General features: G+C 47.0%; 2 protein-coding genes and 1 non-coding gene across 3 annotated transcripts in view; 1 reads left to right on the top strand and 2 right to left on the bottom strand.

The window, feature by feature from the left end:
* The window catches only part of LOC144668738 (EVI5-like protein), a 96,624-nt gene that overhangs the window by 46,138 nt on the left and 31,279 nt on the right, over positions 1 to 19,207 (bottom strand). The window lies entirely within an intron of this gene.
* trnal-uaa (transfer RNA leucine (anticodon UAA)) lies at positions 5,194 to 5,276 on the bottom strand. The gene has a single exon. It is a non-coding gene; the product is annotated as a tRNA-Leu (tRNA).
* On the top strand, positions 10,021 to 18,998 carry LOC144668730 (zona pellucida sperm-binding protein 3-like). Its single transcript, XM_078531060.1, has 7 exons — positions 10,021 to 10,053; positions 17,430 to 17,545; positions 17,634 to 17,737; positions 17,829 to 18,006; positions 18,093 to 18,219; positions 18,300 to 18,429; positions 18,877 to 18,998. Exons 1-7 carry the CDS (start codon positions 10,021 to 10,023, stop codon positions 18,996 to 18,998), a joined length of 810 nt encoding a protein of 269 aa, XP_078387186.1.

The raw sequence follows: 19,207 nt of genomic DNA, 5'->3' as shown, positions 1-19,207 counted from the left end.
CCCCCATCGACTGCAGCCGGAGCAGATTCTGCATGTTTTTCTGGAGTTGAGACATTTCCCTCTGTTCCTTTCTAGCTTTCTGGGTGCCTTTGAGGATGAAAAACCTCTTGATGTTTCCCTTGATCGCTTCCCACCAGTGTGTCAGGGACTCAAAGAGGGGTTTCACGGTTCTCCAACCTTTGTAATCCCTCTTGAGCTCCTCAATGTTCTCTGGGGTCAGCAGTTGCACGTTTAGCTTCCATGCCCCCCTGCCCACCCTCTGGTCTTCCTCTAAGTGGCACTCAGCCAGTAGGAGGCAGTGGTCAGAGAAGAACACCGGCTTGACATTGGTGGATCTGACTGCGAACGCTCGGGACACAAACAGGAAGTCTATCCTGGAACGGATGGACCTGTCTGGCCGCAACCAGGTGTATCTATGCTGTGCTCCGTCTACAGGGTTGCTGAAGACGTCGTGCAGCTTGGCATCCTTTACTGTTTCCATCAGGGATCTGGACGTAGCGTCCAATGTGCTGTCGGCCCTGCCGGATCGTCCAGCCGCATCGATGATGCAGTTGAAGTTGCCGCCCAGAATGATCGGCCTGGAGGTCACCAGCAGCAGTGGGAGCTGCTGAAAAACCTCCAGCCGCTCGACCCCTTGTGCCGGGCCATACACGTTAATTAACCAGAGTGGAGCGTTCTTGTACATTACGTCTGCTACGAGGAGGCGCCCGCCCACCACCTCCTTAACCTCGGAGACGGGAAGTTGCCTCCCTGCAGCAGAATACCCAGGCCGGAGGAACAAGAGTCGTTTCCTCCCGACCAGATCGATGGCCCATGGGACCACTATCGTGGCCATTGCCTGTAGGAGCTGAGGTGCGGTATCGCACACTCCCGCAGAAACAACAGGTCAGCTTTGACCTTGGCAAGGTAGTCCAAGGTCGCAACACATCGTGTAGTAGATTTAATGCTACGCACATTTATGGATACAATCTTTACACCCATTTTAAAGCATTTAGTCTCTTACCAAACCTGTTGCCTCTGAGAGTCCCAGACCTTTGGTCTGCTCCTGCATACCCATGGTGTTCACAAATTGCCTCACTTTGGATGGGCTGAGGAAACCTCCTGTCCTGAACATTCCCATTGGAGATGTTCTGCTCAGGTGGCATCTGAGGTTCTTGCAAGGGACGAGATTTGAATTGTTCTCAGTTGGAGAAGTCTCTCCGATCCTCTCCCCCTCTGGGGCGTCGCTGCTCCCGGCTTCTCAGAGCTGGGGTGCGCTGAGCGCTTCATTGCTCCCAGATTGCTGGGGCTGGGGTGCGCTGGCCTCTTCAGGTTGTGGGAAAAGTTGGGGTGCCCTGGTCTCCTCATTGTCTCCAATGTTCTGGAGCTCGGGTGTCTCATCCTCCAACTCCCTAGAGCTTTTCCGCTTCTTCTGTAGGTGTCGCCCTGGCACATCTTCGTCCGAAGAGCAGCTGCCCTTTTCATCCGTGTCGGATGGGAGACGCCTCTTGCCACTTGTCTGGGAAGTGGCTTGGTCCCTTCTTAGCCCCTTCTTCCTTTTGGCTCTCTTCACCAGCTGCCACTCCCCCTGCTGCTTTTCCACTGCTTCCTCCTCCTCCATTGATTTGCTTTCCTGAGGAGTGGGAGGTTCAGGGGGTAGTGCTGTTGATTGGCTGTCTGCTGCCTCAATCCTTTCCTACACCTTGTCTCTGTCTGTGTCCTCCTTTGTCCCGTTGTTCTCACTGGAGGCCTTTGTGGTTGGAGTGTTGCAAGTGTCCTTGGTAGTAGTGACACGAAGCATTTCTTCTGCCTCCCCATCGTTGGCTTTGGCTGCCTGTGCATAAGTGAGGCAGCATTTGGGGCAGGTCCTGTAGAGGTGACCTGCCTCGCCACACAGGTTGCAGCACTTAGTCTGTTTGCAGTCCTTTGCCTGGTGCCCTTCCTGTTTGCAGTTCTTGCAGAGGGCGGCACTGCAGTTGGCCGCCACATGACCAGACTTGCCGCATGAGCGACAAAGTTTGGGCTGCCCAGCGTAGACAAGGTAGCCACGGCTTCCCCCGATAGCAAAGCTGGAAGGAGGGTGGAAGGTGGCTCCCTTACCGTCGGTCTTGAGCTTGACCTTAACCTGGCGTTTGCTGGTCCAAATCCTAAAGGTGTCTCTAACCTCGGTGCAGCTCCCAACCTTATCGAGGTACCTGGCGAGGAAGTTGAGCACGTCGGCGACAGGGACATAGGGGTTGTAGAGATGCACCGTCACCACCCAGTCCCGTTGCAACGGCAGAGCAAAGAGCGGCTCCACCGTCAGGATCTTCATCTCCGGCTGGTCTCTCTTCTCCTCAAACGCCTTCAGGAACTAGACGCAGGCAGCAACATTCCTGAAGGTCACGTCAAAATATCCAGTGCTGGGGAAGTCCTGCAGGGAGTAGATCTCCGCAGCTTCAAATCTATACGACTCCAAAAGGATTTGCTTAAAGAAGAAGGCCCGATCCATGGGTGCACCTCCTTCGCTGTCTGTCACCGCCACCCTAACGCTGTTACCTACCCCCTGGTTTGGGGCGTGACTGGTTGTAGCCATCACCTCTTTAAGTTCCCAATGTTCGGCACTGAATCCCCTTCAAAGGAGAACAAACAGCCACAGAAGAGCCTCCAACATCAAAGAGCAAAAAGGCCAGAGCCTTTGCTGAAACCACCCTGTAAAAGAAATGATACCCACAAAAACAACCCTTACACACATGCAGAAGCAACCGTGATCATGGTCTCTCCCCTACCAGGTAAGTATGCGATTGCTTTCCCTGATTTGGATTGTCCCGGTGCCTTTGTGACTTTGATAAGCTGGACTGAGGGTTGTTTCTGCCCCATGTTGTATTCTCTCCCCTTAGGGTTGTCCTGTGTTTCTCGTGTGGCTCAGACAGTCTAACTATCCAGATTGCCTTGTCCAGGGTTAGATCATCTTTAGTTTGTTGGAGGTCAGAGTGAATCGTCTGCAACACCCACCACGTTTCTGTCTCTGATGAGTTCAGACTCCCAATCTCCATATTCACACCCGTCTGCTATCCTGTCGAGATCATTGATGGAATAATCGACAGGCTCCGCAGGCTGTCCCACTCTCTTGTTGAATTTAGCTCTCTACAATTTTTTTTGGATTGCAAGTGGAAATAAACATCAAATGATTTTAAAACCTCATCAAATTTGGCAAATGACTCATTAATATTCTGTCTTAAGATGATGTCATCTACAATTGGGCCTGTAGACTAAAGAAGTGTGTTACTTGCTCTTCCTCTGACTTTTTATTTAAACCAGAAGCGATGCTGCAGCTTAAAAAAGATTTCTCCAAATACCCTAATTCTGTGACTGGCCTGGGCCTTGTGTTAGTCCAAGTGGAGTTGGAAGTGTTGAATTGTGATCCATGTTAAAGATGTTTAAATTGTGGGTACAGCTTTAAGAGCTTACAGGCTTCCAAGATGGCATCACCGTTCACTGTCATACAAAGGGTTTCCCACGCTTGCTGGGTTTGGTGGGCTATGCAACATGGTGGCAGCGTGCTTCTCAAAGAAAAATTTGTAACAATGGCTGCTTGGGTCAGCTGTTTGCGGACTTATTTTGTTCAGCGATTTACTGTTACGAGTCGTGAGGTGTTCAAATTCAATGCAGGCTTGCTGCTTTCCGAATCGGACAGTCGCCGCGTTCCCGAGAGGCTGAGTAATTTAATTTGCGCGGGCAAAACCGGTGGGCGGAAATCAGCGGGCACACGGGGGAGTCAGAGCAGCGCCCGCCAAAAATTAAAGGGCCAATTGACCCCGATTTTACGTTATCCGTGCAATTTTTCACTCGTCGCACGGGCGAAACCAGTGGGCGGAAATCACATTTTTATCATTTCCTCATCCACGGGCAGGATAAAAGGCCCCTGGAGCAGCAGCACTTTCTCTGTCATTGCCAGTCCTTTGCTGTGTGAGTCCAGAGTTGCCCCAGAGTTTCTTGGCATCTCGTTTGATTGTCAAGCCCACATTTCAGCATCGCAGGTCCTCATCTTCCCTGGAAGGTCCCCCTGAGTATTGCAGCACAGTTGCTCCTTCATTTTAAAGCCACTGCTCCTCTGCATCCCATCTAATGGGGACAGTGTATTCCACCGGTGGAACCACCCCTGAAGGGGAAGAGAGGGGCAGGAGGGAGCGGAGGCCAGGTGGGCATGGGCTCAGTTGGTGTAGGGCCAGCAGGGAGGCCAAGGCAGGAGGGCATGACGAAGACATCACTGCCCAGTGGCTAGAGTCTTCAGGCAGCGACCCAGTTGCCTCCTGGCAGCCTTCAGGGAGCTGCCTCTTCCGTTTTCGAATAGTCCACCCCGTCCCCATTGGACCTGGTGCCTGACGAGTTCCCGACCCCGCACACAGAAAAAGCATCCGGCGATCCCGTTTTACACTGCGAGGGCCTTAATTGGCCACCAAGCGTAAGAGTGGGTTTTATATCCAGGAGCTGGTTTTACATCCGCTTCGGCTATGCTGACTTCAGGCGCATCCTGAGAGTAAAATTCAGGTCTTAGTCTTTCCGCGTTTTAGTTAAGTTGAGGGTTTTTGATCCTGAGCTGCCACCTTGTTGGGATGGTGTTGGTCACACAATCTGTCTGTTCAAGAAATCTTCATAATCTTCTGAATATTAACAGCAAGTCTTTATTAACTACTTGTAATGATGTACATATATGCAGTAAAGGGTACAGGCAAGGAGCTAACTCCATGTCCAGGTCTTAATACATCTCTTTTCAACACCACACTGACCCTAGGTCTGGGTCATGTGCCTTCCTACATCATTGTGTGGGTGGTACTGGGCTCAGTCCCACTTTAACCCTGTATGTGCCAAACCCTTCTACTACAGGAAGGAGTGATTAAACAACAGAATGGATGATGGTGTGAAGGGATTACCCATTTCAAACAGAGATGAGGGGGAATTTCTTCTCTCAGAGGATTGTGAATCTTTGGAATTCTCTACCCCAGAGAGCAGTGGAGACTGGCTCATTGAATATACTCGAGGCTGAGTTAGACTGAATCTCAAATGACAAGAGCATTAAGGGTTGTTGGGAACAGGATAGTAAGTGGAGTTGAGACCAGGATCTGATGAGTTATGATCAAATTGAATGACAGAGAAGCCTCGAGGGACTGGGTGCTCCTATTTCTTCTGTTAAATTGAGCAGCAAGATGACAAGTAACACCTGAAAAACACAACTACCAGGAGTGGGGTTCGAACCCACGCAGACACATGTCCATTGGATCTTAAGTCCAACGCCTTAACCACTCGGCCATCCTGGTATATGGGGAACATTGAATCAAATGAAATTGAATGTGATTAGGATGCCATCTGACTTTGTACAATTTCTCATTCTGACTGCTCGTCCTTCCGAAGCTAATGAATTGGAACAGACTGTGAACTGGAAAACAATCTATAAACACTGCAGTGTATTTAACTCCTTATCCAACACTGTGAGACAGCTTTCAGTGTTTATAAAGAGTATAATTTATTGAGTGGTCTCTTGGATCAAACAGGGTAACAGAAGGGGGTTTGTGTACAGAGGATTTGGGGGTGAGCTCTGATTCCGAACCCTTTCTGGATTGTAAGGAATAAAGAATGAATGAGAGCGAGAGATGCAATGTGGGAGAAGGGATGATGGAAGAATTTGTCCATGAACCTGATTAAAAGTTGCTCAAGCATAAGATAATATTAAGATATCATGAGCGGAACATTAACATAATCTGAGCTCCAAGATCTGGTTGGGTCCCATTCCCCTGAAGTGAGGAACAAGCCGGTGGGGAAATTCCCCCGGAATTCTATTCCCTGTAAGAAGATTAGCTCACGGTGAGGTGGAAATAACTCCATTGGGACTGTGTCAGATTGAAGAACCATTGTTCACTCCCTGGTTTTGAGCGTTTTAATTTGGTTTCATCTCCATTTAAATTAGAGAGAATCCAAGGAGAGACTTTCCACTCCTGACCCCGTGTCTCTCAGACTAATGGGAGTGAAACCACATCTGACACCGAGCCTGAACAGGGAGGCCTGCTCTCCCCGTGTTTAAAGGGAATGAATCTGATCTTAACCTTGTCTTAATGTAACGTTGACTGTCTGGAAATGTCTGGTTGAGAATGTTTTCCTCTTATATTAATGGAGCGGATGAGCAGAAATGAGAGGCTGTTCAACCGAGAGGTTTGGAAGTGGGTGAAGGGGCGGAGAAACGGTGGGAGTGAGAGGGACAGTGAGTCGGCTGTGGTCAATAGAACGTCAGGAATGAAGGTCAGAGGAACAGAACAGGCTGGAAAGACAGAAAAAGTGAGGAGCAGAGGCTGTGAGAAAGAGTGAGTAAAGGACAGGCTTGTTCAGTTGGTTGGGGTGTGGTGTTTATAATAGTCGGGATCTGGGTTTGATCCTCTCCCAGCTCAAAGCGAATTGGACCAACATTCTGTCTGTACAATTATAGAATGATGCAAGGAAGCAGGAGGCCATTTGGCCCATCGTGTCTGTGCTGCCTTTTTGGTGAAACTCTACAATCAGTCCTAATTCCTGCTTTTACCCTAAAACCCCGGACATTTTTCTATTCCAGTGTTGATCCAAATCTCTTTTGAAAGTTACTATTGAATCTGCTTCCAGAAGCTGATCAGACAGAACATTCCAGATCACAGGAACTCACTGTGTAAAAAATGTTTCCTCATGTCACCTCTGCTTCTGTTGTCAATCACCTTAAATTTGTGTCCTCTGGTTATCAACCCGTCTGCCGTCAGAAACAGTTTCTCCCTATTGACCCGATCAAAACAGTTCAGGATTTTGAACGCCTCTGTCAAATTGCCTCTTCTCTGCTCCAAGGAGAACAACCCCAGCTTCTCCAGTCTCCCCACAAAACTGAAGTCCCTCACCCCTGGTATCATTCCAGTAAATCTCTTCTGTTCATTTCCTCCCTCTCGTCAATAATTGGGATGAAATGTTTTAGAGGAAAAGCACAAATGAAATAAAGAGTGAGAGAGAATTAAATGTTGATGAAAATGGGCATCAATGTTTGGAAAGAGCGAACGATTGAAGTTGAATTATTGATCAGTGAGGGGAATATATCACACTTTGAGGTTTCAGTGGGTGGATTTACTGATCAAGCTAGGAATTGAGGGGAAGCTGGTTCATGGTCTGTGGAACAAACTCCTCTCCGTGGGGCAGAGCCAACAGCTGTCTCTATCCAATAACAGGCAGGGAAGAGCCAGTGCCTCAGGATTGGCTCGGTCAGTCTGGAGGGTATTAGAGTTTGAATCTTCGGGTTGTGGATTCTTTCTGTAAGTTGGTTGCTTGTTCTGTTCCGTTTTTAGCTTGTTTTCACAGGCGATCTCCAGATCTCACAGAATCACAGCGCAGAAGAGGCCCTTTGGCCCATCGAGTCTGCACCGACACGTGAAAAACACCTGACCTACCTACCTAATCCCATTTATCAGCACATGTTATGACATGCCAAGTGTTCGTCCATGTACTTTTTAAAGTATGTGAGGCAACCCGCCTCCAACACCCTCCCAGGCAGTGCATTGCAGACTGTCACCACCCTCTGGGTAATACAATTTTTCCTCACATCCCCCCTAAACCTCCTGCCCCTCACCTTGAACTTATGCCCCCTTGTGACTGACATTTCAAAAAGGGGAACAGCTGCTCCCTATCCACCCTGTCCATGCCCCTCATAATCTTATACACCTCGATCAGGTCGCCCCTCAGTCTTCTCTGCTCCAACGAAAACAATACTTGTCTATCCAACCTCTCTTCATAGCTTAACTGTTTCATTCCAGGCACCATCCTGGTGAATCTCCTCAGTACCTCCTCCACTGCAATCACATCCTTCCTATAATGTGGCGATCAGAACTGCACACAGTACTCCAGCTGTGGCCTCACCAAGGTTCTATACAACTCCAACATGACCTCCCTACTTTTGTAATCTATGCCTCGATTGATAAAGGCAAGTGTCCCATATGCCTTGTTCACTACCCCACTAACATGTCCCTCTGCCTTCAGAGATCTATGGACACACATGCCAAGGCCCCTTTGTTCCTCAGAACTTTCTAGTGTCAGGCCATTCACTGAAAACTTCCTTGTCAAATTACTCCTTCCAAAGTGTATCACCTCACACTTTTCAGAGTTTAATTCCATCTGCTACTTATCTGCCCATTTGACCATCCCGCCTATATCTCCCTGTAGCCCAAGACACTCAACCTCACTGTTAACCAACGGCCAATCTTTGTCATCCACAAACTTACTAATTCTACCCCCCCCCCCCGACATAGTCATCTATATCGTTTATATAAATGACAAATAATAGGGTGAGCACAGATCCCTGTGGTATGCCACTGGATACTGGCTTCCAGTCACTGAAGCATTCTCTTGTCATCACCCTCTGCCTCCTACAAATAAGCCAATGTTGAATCCACCTTATCAAATTACCCTGTATCCCATGTGAATTTGCCTTCTTTATAAGCCTCCCATGTGGGACCTTGTCAAAGGCTTTGCTGAAATCCACATAAACTACATCAACGGCACTACCCTCATCTACACACCTGGTCACCTCCTCAAAAAATTCAATCAAATTTGTTAGACATGACCTTCCTCTGACAAAGCCATGCTGACTATCCCTGATCAAACCTTGCCTCACCAAGTGGAGATAGATTCTCTCCTTCAGAACTTTCTCCAATAGCTTGACGTGAGACTCACTGGCATGTAGTTCCCTGGCTTATCTCTACAACCCTTCTTAAATAGCGGAACTACATTAGCTGTTCTCCAGTCCTCTGGCACCATCCCCATGGCCAGAGAGGAATTAAAAATTTGGGTCAGAGACCATACAATCTCCTTCCTTGCCTCCCTCAGCAGTCTGAGACACAAATCATCTGGACCTGGAGATTTGTCCACTTTTAAGCCTACCAACACCTCCAATACCTTGTCACTCCCATATCAATTGGCTTAAGAACCTCGCAGTCTCTCTCCCCGAGTTCAATACCTTCATCCTCATTCTCTTGGGTGAAGACGGATGTGAAGTATTCATTCAACACTCTAGCAATGTCCTCTGGCTCCACCCATAGAATGCGCTCTTGGTCACTTATGGGCCCTACTCATTCCCAGGTTATCCTCTTCCCATTGATATGCTTATAGAATATCTTGGGATTTTCTCCGGATAGTCGGAGTCCGGATGTACCCCAGAAGATGCACCATGGGACATTATCGGAAGTGCCAACGCACTGACTCCACGGGAACTGCCAGGGAAGTTTGAACATCTGATGGGCAATTCACCTGCTCCCTAGGACCCTCCGCAAAAGTCTCCAACTTCAGACAGTTCCCGTGTACTTACCTGAATAGATACCCAGGAAATGTTAGACCGATGAAAACCTAGTCTAACTCCTGGGTAACTGCACAGCTGACTGACCAATCACTCACAATATCCTCCCACCTGACTGCCTCGTGACCCCCAACTACCCCCTGACCCCTGACTCCCCATTGACCTCCCGACACCCCCAACTCGACCTGACTAGCTGCTCCACCCGACTCCCCCAGCGCACCCCATTCCCCCGACTCAACCTGACTAGCCTTTGCCACCAGGACAGAGTTTGATGTTGGGAATGTTCCGGCAATAATAGTTTCCAGAAATAAATTCTCTTTCCTGTCAATTCTGATTTTCACACTCGGTTTTAATTTCATACACTTTTATATTGGAACAATCTTTCAGAAATGTGCTGTGTCCATTTTTTGTGTAACAGCTCTGTCACCCAGTGTGAGAAATAAAACACAAACCGTCCAGTGTGGGGTTCAAACCCACACCCAGCTCCGTCTGTGTGTCCGATCAGTTCAGTTAGATCGAGCGCAGTGTAATAACACCAAGGTTACAGGGCTTTCACACAAGATAGAGAGGGAGTTAAAAAGGGAGCTGGGGTGGCCATTTCTGTTAGAGAAGCAATTCCATCTGTGAGAAGGATTGAAAGATTAGATGGATCATCAACTGAGGCCAGATTGATTGATTTTAGGATCAAAAAAGAGGCAGTCACGCTGCTGGGAATGTACTATAGACCCCCAAACAGTCAGAGGAAGGTAAGAGAGAAAATATGGAGGCAAATCTCTGAGCAGTGCAAAAACAGTAGGGCAGTAATTGTAGGGGTTTTTTAACTACCCCAATATTAACTGGGATAGTTTCAGTGTGAGAGCAATGGAGGGAACAGAATTCTCTTGAAGCATTCAGGAGAACTTTTTTGGCCAGTATGTAGCAAGTCCAAGAAGAGAGGGCACAGTTCTGGACTTAGCTTTAAAAATTGAATCAGGTGGAAGGAGTCACAGTGGGGAGCATTTTTGTAGTAGTGATAATAGTTCAGTTAATTTTAACATCATTGTGGAAAAGGACAGTGATAGAACAGGAGTTAAACTTCTAAATTGGGGCACGGCCAATTTTATAAGCTGAGGAGTGATTTAGCAAAAGTGGATGGAAACAGCTACTTGAAGGTAAATCAGTGTCAGGGCAGTGAGAGGCAACCAACGAGGAGATTCAAGGGGTTCAGAGTAAACATGTTCCCACAAAGAAATGGGTGGGAGAGACAAATCTAGAGCCCTCTGGATATCAAGGAGCTTTCAAGGAAAGATAAGGCAGAAAAGGAAAGCTTATGTCAGACACTGAGAACTGAATATTACAGAAAGCTGAGAGAAGTAGGGAAAGCGGACGGGTGAAATCAAAAAGGAAGTTAGGAAAGTAAAGAGAGGGCATGAAAGAATATTGGCAAGCAAAATCAACACAAAGATGATTGATCAATACATTTAGAGTAAGAGGATAATGAAGGAAAGAGTGGAGCTCATAAAACACCGAAAAGGTAACCTGTGTGTGGAGGCGGAGGATGTAGGTATGGGTCTGAATGAATACTTTGCATCTGTCTTAACAAAAGAGGGGGAGGAGGCAGACATTGTAGTTCAGGAGGAGGAGTGTGAAGTATTGGATGTGATAAACGTAGGGAGAGAGGAAGTATCAAGGGGATTAGCATCGCCAGAAGTGGATAAATCACCAGGGCTGGATGAAATGTACCCCAGGAGGTGTCCGCTCCAGTCAACAAAGATCTGACTACACTAATCCCATTTTCCAGCGCTTGGCACATAGTCTTGGAGGCTATGGCAACACAAGTGAATATCTAAATACTTCTTAAATGTTACGAGAGTTTCTGACTCAACCATCCTTTCAGGCAGTGAGTTCTAGACTCCCACCACTCTCTGGGTGAAAAAATGTTTCCTCAACACCCCTCTCAGCCTTCTACCTCTTCCCTTAAATCGATGTCCCCTGCTTATTGACCCATCTACTAATGGAAAACGTGCCCTCCTATCCACCCTATCTATGCTCCTCATAATCTTATACACCTCTATCAGGTCCCCTCTCAACCTTCATTGCTCCAAGGAAAACAACCCCAGCCTATCCAATCTTTCCTCATGGCTCAGACCCTCCAGCCCAGGCAGCATCCTGGTAAATCTCCTCTGCAACATCTCCAGCGCATTCACATCCTTCCTATAATGTGGTGACCAGAACTGCACACAGTACTCCAGTTGTGGCCTAACCAGCGTTTTATACAGTTCCAGCATAACCTCCCTGCTCTTGTATTCTATGCTTCGGCTAATAAAGGCAAGTGTCCCACATGCCTTCTTAATCACCTTATCTAGCTGCCCTGCTACCTTCAGGGATCTTTGGATATGCTGACCAAGGTCCCTCTGATATTCAGTGCTTTTCAGGGTCCTACCATTCATAGTGTATTCCCTTGCCTTGTTAGCCATCCCCAAGTGCATTACCTCACACTTTTCCGGGTTGAATTCCATTTGCCACTGCTCTGCCCACCTGACCAGTCCATTGATATCCTCCTGCAGTTTACGGCTATCCTCCTCACTATTTACCACTCTACCAATTTTCCTCTTATCTGCAAACTTCTTAATCATACCCCCTACATTTAAATATAAATCATTTATGTACACCACAAACAGCAAGGGCCCCAGCACCGAGCTCTGCGGAACCCCACTAGAAATAGACTTCCAGTCACAGAAACATCCCTCTACCATCACACTCTGCTTCCTGCCTCTCAGCCAATTTTGGATCCAACATGCCACTTTGCCTTGGATCCCATGGGCTCTTACTTTCATGCCCAGTCTGCCATGAGGGACTTTATCAAAAGCCTTACTAAAGTCAAACGCATTACCCTCATCAACACTCCTGGTTACCTCCTCAAATAATACGATCAAACTTTTCAAACACGATCTTCCCTTAACAAACCCATGCTGACTGTCCCCGATTAATCCTTGTCTCTCCAAGGCCAGATATATTCTGTCCCTCAGAATTCTTTCTAGTAACTTCCCCACAACTGCGGTTAGACTGACTGGCCTGTAATTTCCTGGTCTATCCCTTCCTCCCTTTTTTAATAATGGGACAACGTTAGCAGTCCTCCAGTCCTCTGGCACCGCACCTGTGGCCAGAGAGGATTTGAAAATTGCCAGGGCCCCTGATATCTCTTTCCTTGGCTTCCACAACAGCCTGGGATACATCTCATCCGGGCCTGTGGATTTATCCATTTCTAAGGCCGCTAGACCTGCAAGTGCCCCCTCTCTCTCTATGTTAATTTCCTCTAATATTTCACAGTCCTCCATCCTGATATCTGTATCTGCGTCGTCCTTTTCCATTGTGAAGACCGACGTAAAGGATTCATTGAGGACTGCACCCATGTCTTCCGGGTCCACACACAGATTACCTCTATTATCCCGAATTGGCCCTACTCTTTCCCTAGTTATTCTCTTACTCTACATATATTTAAATAACCCCTTTGGGTTTTCCTTTATTCTACACACCAATGCTTTCTCATGCACTCTCTTAGCTTTCCTAATTTCCTTTTTAAGTTCCCCTCTACACTTTTTACACCCCTGTAAGGACTCAGCTGTATTGAGCCCTCGGTATCTGCCATAAACTTCTCTCGTTTTCTTCATCCTAACTTTTATGCACCTTGACATCCAGGGTTCTCCAGGATTGGTTGCCCCCACCCATTGTCTTTACGGGAACATATTTGCCCTGTGCTCTCACTATTTCCTCCTGGAAGACCCTCCACTGCTCTGGCACAGTTTTATCTGCAAGTAGCTGCTCCCAGTCCACTTGTGCCAAATCGCATCGCAACTTAGTAAAAAAGCCTTTCCCCAGTTTAGAACTTTTATTCCTGGCCCAACCTTATCCTTTTCCATAACTATCCGAAATCTAACTGAGTTATGGTCACTATCTCCAAAATGCTCCCCTACTGATATGCCTTCCACCTGCCCGGGCTCATTTCAGAATATTAGGTCCAGAACTGCCCCCTCCCTTGCTGGGCTTTCTACGCACTGTCTAAAAAAGTTCTCCTGGATGCAACTTCAGAATTTTGCTCCCTCCCTACCTTGCACAATAAAACTATCCAAGTTCATATTTGGGTAGTTAAAATCCCCTACCATTACTGCCCTATTATTCTTACACTTCTCTGAAATTTGATGACATATTTGATCCTCTATCTCTCCCTGACTGTTTGGGGGCCTATAGTACACAGGTCATATCTGACTAATTAGATTGAAGTTTTTGAGGAAGTAACAAGTAGGATTGATGAGGGTGGTATAGTTGATGTGATACACATTGATTAAAACAAGGCTTTCGACAAGGTTCCACATGGCAGACTGCTTAAAAAAATAAAAGCCCATAGGATCCAGGGGAACATAGGAAGCTGGATACAAAATTGGCTCAGTGGCAGGAAACAAAGGATGGATGTTTTTGCGACTGGAAGGCTTTTTCCAGTCAGGTTCCACAGGGCTCAGAACTGGGCCCCCTGCTTTTTGTGGTCTATATTAATGATTTGGGCATAAATGTAGAATGATCAAGAAGTTTACAGACAGCAGAAAAATTGGTTGATAGCGAGGAGAGTTGCTGTGGACTGGAGGAAGATATCAATAGACTGGTCAAGTGGGCAGAAAAGTGGCAAATGGAATTCAGCCCAGAGAAGTGTGAGGTGATGCATTTGGGGAGGTCAAACAAGGCAAAGGATTACACAATAAATGGGGGGGGACCGAGAGGTGTAGAGGAAGTGAGGGGTATTAGAGTGAATGTCCACAGATCCCAGAAGGTAGCAGGACAGGTTGAGAAGGTGGTTAAGAAGGCAGATGGAATCCTTTCATTTCTTAGCCGAGGTGTAGAATATAAGAACAGGGAGGTTATGCTGGAACTATATAAAACATAAGTTAGGCCACGACTTGAGTACTGTGTGCTGTTCTGGTCACCTCGTTACAGAAAGGATGTAATTGCATTCGAGAGGGAACAGAGGAGATTTACCAGGATGTTGCCAGGGCTGGAAAATTGCAAATATGAGGAAAGATTGGAGAGGCTGGGGTTGTTCCCCTTGGAACAGAGGAGGCTGAGGGGAGATTTGATTGAGATGTACAAAATTGTGAAGGGCCTGGATAGACTGGATGGGAAGGGCCTATTTCCTTTAGCAGAGAGCTCATTGATGAGGGGATATAGATTTTAAGTGATTGATAGAAAGATTAGAGGGGAGATGAGGAAAACCTTTTCTCACCCAGAGGATTGTGTGGGTCTGGAACTCACTGCCTGAAAGGGGAGTAGAGGCCGGAACCCTCAACTCATTGAAAAGGTGTCTGGATATGCACCTCAACTGCCGGAACCTGCAGGGCTACGGACCAAGTGCTGGAAAGTGGGATTAGGCTGGGGGGGTTCGTTCTTCAGCTGGGGCAGACACGATGGGCTGAGTGGCCTCTTTCTGCGCTGTAAACATTCTACGATTCTACATTACATTCAGACGGTTGCTATGCAGCCATTCACACCTCATCTGGACACATCTTTTGTTTCTTTATTTTACCCATTACCACTGCCTCTGGCTTTTGTACCATGAAACCTTTTATCCTTTAATCTCTCCTGCCATCCACCCTATCACACACCTTCCCTTTTGTTCATCGACATCTTTCCCCACCAGACCAACTCCTATTGGTCCAAATAAAATCGGCCTTCCTGGTAATAAATCCATGAGTTCTGTCATTGGTGGAGATTGTGGAGATTGGGGCTGGTTAATTGGTTCAATGTTGCTGCTTATGGTCTCATTGGTGTCAGTGAGTGCAGCTTGTGTGTATAAAAGGTGCTGCTCGGTGGCTGAAGGGATGGTTGAGTTGTTTGGTATCATGGGGGATTTTGTAGTGAGGGCTTTGTTCCCAGTGCTGGTGCTAGTTGGAGCTCTTTGTGGCTCTGATACTTGGCAACAGTTTCTAGGCCAGAGGTTTCTATGGAGCAGAGTCAAAGCCACCCCTGTGCCTCAGACATTCTCTCCTCCTGGGCCTCCCTTTGGTTCCCATTTCCGTGTGTCTGAGGGTGGGAGTGTGTCTCCACTGCAGACTGTGATGGTGCAGTGTGGAGAGGACAAGCTGCTGCTCAGGGTCCAGCTGGATTTATTTGGAACCAGGCACCTGATCAAAGCTGCTGACCTGACCCTGGTGGACAGCAGGCTGTTGGCCAACCAGTATATACTCTCAGAACCACACTGTCCTCTTTGACTATGGACTCCATGAGTGTGGCAGCAGGTTGCAGGTAATGGGAATCCTCAGCTCTTGCTCTAAGCTTGGGCTGTAGGTTGTTCCCCACTCTTCATTCCAACACTGAGTGAGATGTCAATGATATTGAGGAGATATATCTCCTGCTTTATAAAACTACAAATTAGCTTTCTATCTTGTATTGTATTTTGCATTAACTGGTTCCTGAGTCTCTCCAACCTATGACATCAGCCCCATTGGTCTTGAACCTTCTCTTTGGATCCTCCAAGCTTTTCCTTTTGTTGTTTAGAGGATTTTCATCTCTATTCCCCTCATTCAGATCAATCCAACTGGAGGTTTCAGTCCAGTTTAATCCAACCAGGTTGTGCCTTAAATGAAGAAAATGGAATGAGAATGGAGATGTATTGGACTAAAGAGGAACTCCACACTTCCCACTTTTCCTGTCATTGGAATAACTGGTGCTCTGGCTTCAAACTCTTCTATTTCCATGCTCCATGTTACTGTCCACTTGTGGCTCCTTTTTACTGTTAACTGAAGCTGTCCTTTTGTTGAGTCACTTCCCTATTAATGGATCCTGGTCTTGTTCTGATGATCGCCCTCTTTGGATAAAGGGCTGAGGTTGCATTGCAGCCCATAATGAGGCCATTCGGCCCCTCGAGCCTGTTCCCCAATCATTAAGATCCTGACCGAACTTCTACACAACCGCCATGTTCCTGTCCTCTTAACAAGCTCTTTGATTCCTGTCATCAAAATATGATAAATATCCTAATATTGTGCTTTATTGTATTATTGGGGTTTGGATAATTTGTGTGGGGCTGAATTGGACAGTTGGTCTGGAGGCTTTGAGTCATCAAAAAGAATCGAGCTTTGAAATGCTAAATCCATAAACATGGCTGAAGTTTTAGAATGAGATGTGATGAAAATTTGCTTTTTCATATAACTTCGGATAGCTTGAATTTCCAAGCGATGGTGGGATGTTACACCCAGCTTTCAGAAACTAAGCTGAAGTGTTAATTTTTTCAAAAGGTTACTGATAAATTAGTACTCAAGTTTTATATTATGAAAAGTGAAGTTGCAACAAGATATGGGAACAATGCAATTTACCTGTCAAGGGGATGAGGCTGAGTCAGTGGTGAAGACATCCTAAGATCTTTCACAAATGTGAGAAGCCTCCAGCCTCTGCATCAAGTTCCTGTCTAAAGGAACCAAGGATGTGTTAACTCGTGTTGAATTCTCCTGTCCAGGTGGTGTTGCTTTGCCTGGGTCCATTCAAATTTTTTTTACTGTTGCCTTAATAAAGGTGTCACTGGGAGCCAGATTAATCAGAAGATTTTGGGAGTTCTTATAGTAATTTATAGACCTATGTATGTGCTTAATCTCTTTTTTAGTTCATGTTTACATTTTTATCTAAACCTCCTGAATTTGTGGCAGTCTTTGCTGTTCCTGAATTCCGGACACTGATCTCAAAATAAAATACTAATTGCAAAACAGTTGAGCGCATGATCAAGTTTCCCTCGTGGATTTGATCCACCTGACTAGCATCATCTGCCACATCATAACATTCCCTTAATGACACAAAATAAATCCATCTGTCTCAAACATACTCCGTGACTGAGCATTCACAGCTCTCTGGGATAGAATCCCAAAGATTCACCACCTGCTGAATGAAGTAATTCCCTGTCACATTAATCTTAAGTGACCCCCTGACCTGAGAAGCCTACACCTAATAATCAACTCTCCTCCGGCTGGGAGGAAGCAGCCTCTTCACACTGACCTTGTCAATCCCCCTCAGAATTGTTTTCAGGGGATGGGATGACTTCATTGTTAACCCCTGTGGAGAACATTCTCATTTCAGATCAGTTCTTCATTCCTTCACCTGATTCTTTCAGATGATTGGAGATTTCCTCATCTACACCACCCACCTGAACCACACCCCAGAGTATCATGGATCTGTCATTGTGAGAACGAATGGAGCTGTCGTTCCCATTGAGTGTCGTTATTTGAGGTGAGAATCTTTACCCTCTTTGTCAATAAGATCTACAGCTGCTGGTGGTCTCTGAAGATGTCCTAAAATGACTCCCCTGCCTTTCCAGGAAGGGCAATGTGAGCAGTGACCCCATCAAGCCCACCTGGATCCCATTCAGCTCCACCAAGTCTGGAGAAGGGCATCTGTCATTCTCTCTGCGCCTAATGAATGGTATGTGATGGGTGGATGGGGAGTGATTTCCTGTAGTCACTCACTGGGAGTTACAGCCACTGTCTTGAACCCTTGTCCTCTTGTACTTCAGGTGACTGGCTTACAGAGCGCACTTCGACTATCTACTACCTGGGTGAGCTCATTCACATTGAGGCCTCTGTTTCAATGATCAACCACATGTCCCTGAAGCTCTACATTGACCGCTGTGTAGCTACATTGAGCCCAGACAAGGACTCCACCCCGAGATACAGCTTCATTGACCACAATGGGTAAGGAGCTCTCTGCTTTCTCCAGCTGGTCCCATCTCAATGGCTTCACTTGATTCACTTCCTGTCCCTTTTTAATCTTTCTTCAGTTGCCTCCTGGACAGCAAAGCTGAGGACTCCTTTTCAACCTTTGTGTTGCCAAGAGACGAGCAGGAGCTGGACAAGCTCCGGTTTGACCTGGATGCGTTCCGTTTCCTTGGAGATGACCGTTCCTTGGTAAGAGGAAGCTGATCATTGGGGTCTCCATGTTGGGAGGGAGTCACTGAATCATGACGTGTGTTGAATGTGTCCCTCAGATTTTCATCACCTGTCACCTGAAAGTTGCTCCATTGGATCAGAGGGATTCCAGGAACAAAGCTTGTACTTTCCAGAAGGTGCAGAATGTGTCAGTTCCCCCTCTCTCCATCAGGGACGTTGTGTGGGGATGTGATGCACAACCTGGTTGATGGGCTCTTTCTCTTGTTTAGCTGGACCCCATTGGAGGAATCGAGCATTGACATCTGTGCCTGTTGACATGTGGGTAACTGTGGTGCCACAAGGGAGTTGTTGTTTGGTCCCAGAGGAAGGAGAGATCTTGTACCTGAAGGTGGTAGGACATTGATCCTCTAGATGTTGGACGTCCCCCTTTCCCCTCTCTAACTGGAATGTTTGATGTTGCAGAGAGTGAAGCTGGATTGAAGTGGGAGGGTGAGGCCTCACTTGGAGCCCTGCTCATTCTGGATACTGATGTGACCAACCTGGCAACAGAGTCCCTGAATGAGGCTGAGCGAAGGATGCAGGAGAGGTCTCCAGGTGGTGAGTTGGCCAACTGCTGGTTTCCATTTTCCCCTCAGTGTTTCCTTCACTAACCATTGGTTTCTCATTGCTTTGTAGGTGTGCAGTCTGAGGTGGTCCTGATCGTGGCCCTGACTGTGACAGCTGTCTCTCTGATCTCTGCTTCATTGCCGGCCTTGTTCCTGTACAGGAGACACAAGCAAACTCTGGTCAACCAGTGATCAATAAAGCAGTGATTCCTTCTCCCTTGTGTCTGGGACCTGATTTCTCTGCATCCTCAACATGTTAGTTAAATGTCTCTGTGGAACTAATGGCTGGGGCTAGTCTATCCAAGCACAGAACTCGGCCTGATGATGATGGGTTTACTGAAGATAGAGAGAAGCAGTAACTAAATTTTTTTGTGCTTCAGACCCCAGGCTTGGTATCTATA

The sequence above is a fragment of the Cetorhinus maximus genome, chromosome 28 (assembly GCF_964194155.1).
Source record: "Cetorhinus maximus chromosome 28, sCetMax3.hap1.1, whole genome shotgun sequence".
Taxonomy (NCBI): domain Eukaryota; kingdom Metazoa; phylum Chordata; class Chondrichthyes; order Lamniformes; family Cetorhinidae; genus Cetorhinus; species Cetorhinus maximus.
Note: the sequence above shows the minus strand (reverse complement) of the source record. Positions and strands in the feature narration are given on the sequence as shown.

Coding starts and splice junctions, on each gene's coding strand:
- LOC144668730 (XM_078531060.1), top strand. CDS start 10,021: ATGTACTATAGACCCCCAAACAGTCAGAGGAAG. Junction 17,738..17,828: donor CTCTCTGCGCCTAATGAATG/GTATGTGATGGG, acceptor CTTGTACTTCAG/GTGACTGGCTTACAGAGCGC. Junction 18,007..18,092: donor AGCTTCATTGACCACAATGG/GTAAGGAGCTCT, acceptor ATCTTTCTTCAG/TTGCCTCCTGGACAGCAAAG.